The sequence below is a fragment of the Oryza sativa genome, chromosome 1 (genome assembly GCF_034140825.1).
Source record: "Oryza sativa Japonica Group chromosome 1, ASM3414082v1".
NCBI classification, from domain to species: Eukaryota; Viridiplantae; Streptophyta; class Magnoliopsida; order Poales; family Poaceae; genus Oryza; species Oryza sativa.
Window position 1 is genome coordinate 18,031,217 of NC_089035.1, and position 6,762 is coordinate 18,037,978.

Consider the following 6,762-nt stretch of genomic DNA (forward strand, 5'->3'; position numbering starts at 1 on the left):
GACGGAGGGGATCGGGGTGATGCGGCTATGAGGCGTAGACGGATGGATCGATGAACCCGTGGACATCGTCCCGGACGGTGCATGAAGGGTGAGGTCCTGTAGTACTGTAGCAGGCTTTCTGGGCTGAGAATCGTCGAAGCTGAGAATCGTCGATTCACTGTTGGTAGTGGGTCACAAAAACTAAAGATTTAATATGATCTCGGTGCCCTATATTGATAATAGTTGAAAACAATCTGAATCATTATCTGAAGCGTTCAGATTTTTTTTTCTACCACCATCCCACTTAACTGTAGTAGAAATATTTAGGGGCATAATTGTTAAAAAAAGTTACGGAGGGGTAAAATCATCCTTTAAAGTTGACTAAACTTAGCACTTCCCCTCAATCAGCCGTCGCATCCGCCACCGATGCCGAGCATCCGGTGTCTAGTGTCTCCTCCCCACCAACGCCTCCACCACCAAAAAATTGCTTATCGTACCCATTCATGTTAGGACGCTTGATCAAGGCGCATGCCCGATCTCCACTTCGTGTAACCAAACCGGTTAAGTCATGTATAACTTATCTGGACTCCACGCCATTTCACGCACCGGATATTCGAAGTGTTTACAAAAAACAAAACAGAATTTACTGCAGCAAAACAAAACTGCAAAAAGGAGACCACATCTACGTAAGGGTAAGGAACCAATTTTGACAAACCATCTGACACCGTACGTTGTGCACGCGCACCGCCTCGCTAGGACAGGCCAGGCGAGCGAGTGCGCGCGTGTGTTCCCCTTGTTCTCTCCACCTCACATGCCTCAAGTAGCTAGAAGAGTATCCTTCCTTATAAGGAGATCTTCCTCTCCTAGAATGAGCAAGGTGGTACTAAACTCCCCATGCATGCCATCCTATGAGGTGGGCTTTTCTGATTTTCCAATGAATTAATCTTCGAATGGGCTAAGGCCCATCTATTAATTCCAACAACCCCCCACCAAATCTAAAAAACCCACTGAAATTTGCCTTTTTCAATGTATTGTTTATATACCAGCGGTTCGATGGAGACCAATTAAGGTTGAATATCCACCTAAAACTCCAAGCTACACTTACTCACAACTTGAACAATGGATTACGCCTTGAAGCAAGGCTTATACAAGCAAGTTTCACTCAGAGTCTTATCTGGTACTAGACCGTCAGTCATAGTACAAAAAACCGGACCGGACCGGCGGTTGAACCAGGAATAAACCAGAGCCGACCACCTTGACGGCTCAGTTCTGCTAAAAGACCGCCCCTGCAATCGAACAAGTAAAAAACCGTGAACCGGCCGGTTTTTGCTTGAACCGGTGAACCGGTGGCAGGTTTTAAAGTATCGAACCGGTTTTTATTTTTCCTATGGCAGTATGACATGATTAATTTATTATGTTACCATACCACATTTATTTTTTTATGTTGTGACCATGTAATAATAGATATATTGGTTTATTTATGCATATTTTCACCAATTTGTGATGGTTCTATATTAAAAATAATGAAAATCAAATATAATAGTAATAAATAAAACCAGTGATTCAACCGGTGACCGGTGAACCGACAGCCCAAGCGGGTTGTCCTCCGGTCCATTTTTTGTTACTATGATGTCAGAAGAATACCCCTTGGGTGGAGCGTATAAGTCATATTCTCTGGTCTCTTAGTAAGCTTACTAGAAGATTCACCCAAAATCTCCATCGACTGCGACCAACAGTCAATCTCACAAAGGTGCATTCTTTCAAGAAAGCTCTGCAGGATAGCATCTTCGTTAATTAAAGCCAACAAAACTCATCACGACATAGCCAACCTGTCTTGCAGCTCATGAGAGTACATGCATCTTCACTTAGTTAACTAATAGTCTGTTTACAAAACCTCCATGAAATAGCACCACTACCTAGTGTTAAAACATATCCACTAGGTGCCAAGTTTCTCTTCTCGGCAACCTTGTGAGGCTTGCAAGGTTGCTTTGATTGCACACAATAATGACACTTAGAACCTTTGACAATGGAGAACTTAGAAATTTATCACATACCGAAAAGCCGAGACATCAAGCCAAATTTAATATGACATGAACGTAAGTGCCGAACATTAGCCTCATCATCCACACTGCCACAAATATGGTTCACAGACTTATTGCAGAAATCAGAAAGGGAAAATCGGAACAGGCCTCCGCACTCATAGCCTTTTCCAATAAAATATCCAAGTTTAGACACGACTACTTTATTAGACTCAAATACCAACTTAAATCCGTCTCTACATAGACGGGAGCCACTAACGACATTCCTGTCGATAGTAGGAACATGTTGTACGTTTTTCAGCTGCACGATCTTTCCCGAAGTAAACTTCGGATCTACCATGCTAACACCATGAACAAAAGCATGTGACCCATTCCCCATTAGGACGGCAGAATCCCGTGCGACCTGATAAGAAGAAAACAATGAGATGTCAGTAAAAACATGTACATTAGCCCTTGTATGAACCCACCAGTTAGTAGACTAATTAACTAAAAAATAGTAGGTAAAATACCATACCGGCTTCCATCTCCAGTGTTGCCAATGGTCACATTGGCAGACTTTGAAGTCTGCCCTGCAGGTGGCATCATCCCCTTGCGTTGTGGACACGTCTTGGCCAGATGACCAGACAAGCTACACACAAAGCATGTTCTCTCATCCTGGTTTGGATTGCTATTGTTATTCATCTGCTGCTTGAAGTTGGTGGTCTGTGAGGTTTGTATTTCTTTTTATTCTTGTTTTGGGCCTTGTGCACAACATTGACACTAGACTGCCCATCATCGCCCTTAGACGCGGCTATTTTTTTCCCAAGCTTTCTCCTCAACATCAAGAGATGCTATCAACCCCTCAACGGAGTATTCTTGTCTCTTGTGTTTGAGTGCAGTACCAAAACTTCTCCAAGATGGAGGTAGTTTCGCAATAATTTACCCGGCCACAAATTTGTCAGGTAAGACACACTTAAGGAGTTCAAGTTCCTTAACCATGGTCTATATTTCATGAGCCTGCTCAACTACATAACGGTTGTCAACCATCCTATAGTCATAAAACTGCTCCATGACGTACAGATCACTGCTAGCATCAGTAGCACCGAATTTGTTATTCAATGCATTATCCCACAACTCCTTAGCGTCGGTCATGTGCATATATACCCCGACCAGACGACACTAAGAACGCTAAGAATGCATCCTACAAAGAGAGTAGTGGCCTCCTCGAATTCTTTCTGCTTTTGAGTAGTGAGAACTCATTCAGGTTTGCCATTACTAACCCAGAAGCATTTCATAGCCATCAGCCACAAAGTGCCCCTTGATCAGCCCTCTCTTAAAGTACACACCGGTGAATTTGTCCGACCTAGTACATCGGCAAAACCAGCTATAGTAAAACCACGGTTCCTATAATAAAGTTTTTGGATTGTTGAATATATAAGCACATAATGATTTAATTTATTCTATAAATAAATCATGACATTGTAGATGTAAACTAGCATAATCGCATCATACGATCTACACGTGTAAACTAGACGGTAAACCATGAATAGATTGAATATGCGAAACATGCTAAATGCGTATCGAGGGTTTTGGAAAATCGGTTGCCCAGCAAGAAGGACTCACGGTACCATGCGTTGATGACGGCGCGCAGCACGTGAACGAAGAGGAAAACGAGCCGTTGTGGACGAACAGGAAGCAGTCGTGCGAAGCGCTTCCCAAAATCCTTATTGTCACCTTCTCCCAGTGCAAGACGTCGAAGGCTATAGTTCCGAAGACCTGCTCTCCTGATCGCCGGTGCATGTCGGCGAGTGGGATGGAGTAGTCTACGAGCAACGGCGCGATGCAGAGGAGGAGGCAAACCCTAGATTGATTTTGCGTGCGTTGCATGGAGGCGGGGACTCAACTTATATAGAGATATCATGTCACTTGATCAGGGCGCCTGCACGCTCTCCACTCCGCGTAACTGAACCGGATAAGTCGCACGTAACTTATCTAGACTCCACGCCGTTTCAAGCACCGGATTATTCGGAGTGTTTCCCAAAAAAAAACAAAAAACAATTTCATGCATCAAAATAAAACTGCAAAAGAAGACCACATCTGCGCAAGAGTAAGGAACCAATTTTGACGAACTATTCGACGTGTAGTCGTGCATGCACCTCGCCTCGTGTATTCCTCTTGTTACCTCCACCTCACATGCCTCACGTGGCTAGGAGAGCATCCTCCCATAAGGTGGCTTTTGTGATTTTCCAAAGAATTAATTTTTGAATAGGCTAAGGCCCATCTATTAATTCCAACAGCCTCATGATGTGTTGTTTTGTGCACCTTCTATCCTCACCGGTAGTATGGCTCTATCATTGATGGTGACATCTTCTTACATAGATCTGTCAATCGAGGTCAGTTTGAGCATGTAGCAGCCTTGCAGGCAATTGAGCTTATTAACCTGTGTTTTAACTGAAATTTTATCTTTTCAGGTTGTATGGGAAGATACCAGGGCAAAAGTAAATCTGCATCCCATCTTGTAGTTCTATGGCTTTTCTGGGAGAGGTTAAATAACATGTACTTGTAATAGTACGGTTTGTGTTAAGTATTTGCCAGTTTATTGGTCCGTTGCCTTCTGCTCATCGCTGTTAAGTATTTACTGGATATTGCATGTATTCGAATTGGATAAAACCGCGTTATTTTCTCCCAGAAGAACTTGCGAGCTGCAAATCTACAACTAAAGCAGATATAGAGATAGGCCTGTTATAGAGGCGGGCCCAAGGTATTCAAAATAGGAAAAAATCCAATTTGACTCCCTTAAATATACGTCGAATCTTATTCATATCCTTAAACCACAAAACCAAATATGATGACTTCTTAAACTATTAAAACCGTCTAAAACGACTCCCTCGGCTGTTTTAAGAGTGGTTTTCGCTGACGTGGTGTACATGTGGCCGCCTAGTCATCAAATAAATTAAAAAAAGTTAAGCTGGCCCACATGTCATCCCCTCCCTTTAATAACCTCTCTCTCTCCCTCCTTTCTTCTTCTCGGCCCCTTCCGCCTCGGCACTGGCGACGGCGGCGTCCGGCGGCAAGTGTACGGTGTCGAGGGCCCGACAGCGAGGGCGTCGCTTGCGGCTGCTGGGCCCGACGACGAGGGCGTTGACTGCACAGTGAGATCGACGAGATCCTCGACCTAGCGGAGGCCCAGCCTTTCCCCACGGCGTTTCTGGCCGCTGCCCGCCTCGACAGTGCCCTCCGTGTCGCCATGTCGCGCATGACCTGCACCTCGCCGTCGACAAGCTCACGGTCGGTGCTTCCGCCAACGCCCTGTGGACACGCCTTAGATTGTCTCCAACAGAGAAGGCAAAACGCAAAACAGCCTCCAACAGACAAAGCAAACAGAGGAGGCATTTTGCATATGAGGAGAGAGGGAACGCAAAATTGCCGTCTCTCTCCAAGACGCAATCGTCCACACGATGTGGCGGTGAGCTCGAAGATTCGCATCGGGGCGCGGCGGCCAGCGGACGATGACATCGAGGCGAGCCCGCGGCCGGCGTTTCCAGGCATGTCTACGACGGGGCGAGGAGGCCGACGACGAATCCTTGTCGGGGCGCGGCGGCGCAGCGTGGTGAGCCCGCGGGCGGTGCTTGCACGACGGATCCACGTCGGCGAGGCAGCAAGGTATCCACGTCAGCGAGGTGGCGAGGCGAGGAGGATCTGTGTTGACGCGGCAACGAGGCGAGGCGAATCCGCGTCGGTGCGAGGCGCGGCGGATGCCCGTCGAGTGCCCCTGGCGATTTGGTCGGCTTCTTGGACGGCGACTTCTTGGAAGACCTCCGCTGCTCCACAGCGTCGAAGTCCCGCGGGAAGAACTCGATGGAGCCGAGGCGGCGGCGGTAGAGCAGCCAGGCCGCCGCCGCTCCCTACCGCCGTCCCCACCACCGTCCACCGCTCCCGACCGCCGCCGCCGCCGCTCCCCACCACCGCTCCGAGCAAGGTGAAAAAAGAGACCCGGGAGGGAGAAAGAGAGATAAGGGGGAGAGAGAGAGGGAGAGAGGGAGGAGGAAGAAGGGAAGGAGAGGGAGGATGACATGTGGGGCCCACATGTCGGTGGGTCCCACTTTTTTTTTTTTGTGTGTGTGGATGATATGTTGGTCCTACAAATTTTTGTTTTTTTGTTTTTACTCTAATTCCACATGAGCTACATGTCGACGACACGTGGGACGAAGACCGGGTCAACACCGTCACATAGGCGCCACATCAGCCAAAACCGCTTGCAAAACCACCTAGGGAGTCAAATTGCATCAGTTTCAATAGTTCGGGGAGCCATCTTATCCGGTTTTCTGGTTAAGGGGTACGAATTAGATTCGGCCAATATTTAAGGGAGTCAAAGTGGACTTTTTCCTTCGAAATATGAAGGGATAAAAAAATACAATATCAAGCCTAATAAATGATATGTATGTATAGTTTCGCATAGTTCTAAACTATATAATATATAATGGCTATAAGTATATTTTCATAAATTTATAGAACTGGTCATGAAATGAATTGTATGTATTTTAACATATAGCCGAATGGGCTGAGTTGTGGCCCAAACTCAGTGTGGGCTGAGAGGAAAGGGGAGGGGAGTGGGGTATTTTTTTCATTTTTAGATTTTTTTTAATATTTACAGAAATAATCTATCGGCCAAAAAAAATTGCAAAAATAGACCCTGCCGTCCAGAGGTGGGCGGCAAGCTGACGTGGCAGACGGCGGGTCGACCGCGCCGTCTGCCGCCATCGGC

At 46.5% G+C, this 6,762-nt stretch overlaps 1 protein-coding gene across 1 annotated transcript; it reads right to left on the bottom strand.

Annotated features, from left to right (window-relative positions):
* Nucleotides 1-4,921: 4,921 nt before the first annotated feature.
* Nucleotides 4,922-6,191, bottom strand: LOC107280564 (uncharacterized). Its single transcript, XM_015778992.3, has one exon. The coding sequence runs from the start codon at nucleotides 5,544-5,546 to the stop codon at nucleotides 4,935-4,937; it is 612 nt and encodes a 203-aa protein (XP_015634478.1). The 5' UTR covers nucleotides 5,547-6,191; the 3' UTR covers nucleotides 4,922-4,934.
* Between the last annotated feature and the right edge of the window lie 571 nt (nucleotides 6,192-6,762).

Bases quoted from the DNA above. Each gene is read 5' to 3' on its own strand.
- LOC107280564 (XM_015778992.3), bottom strand. From the start codon at position 5,546: ATGCCTGGAAACGCCGGCCGCGGGCTCGCCTCGATGTCATCGTCCGCT.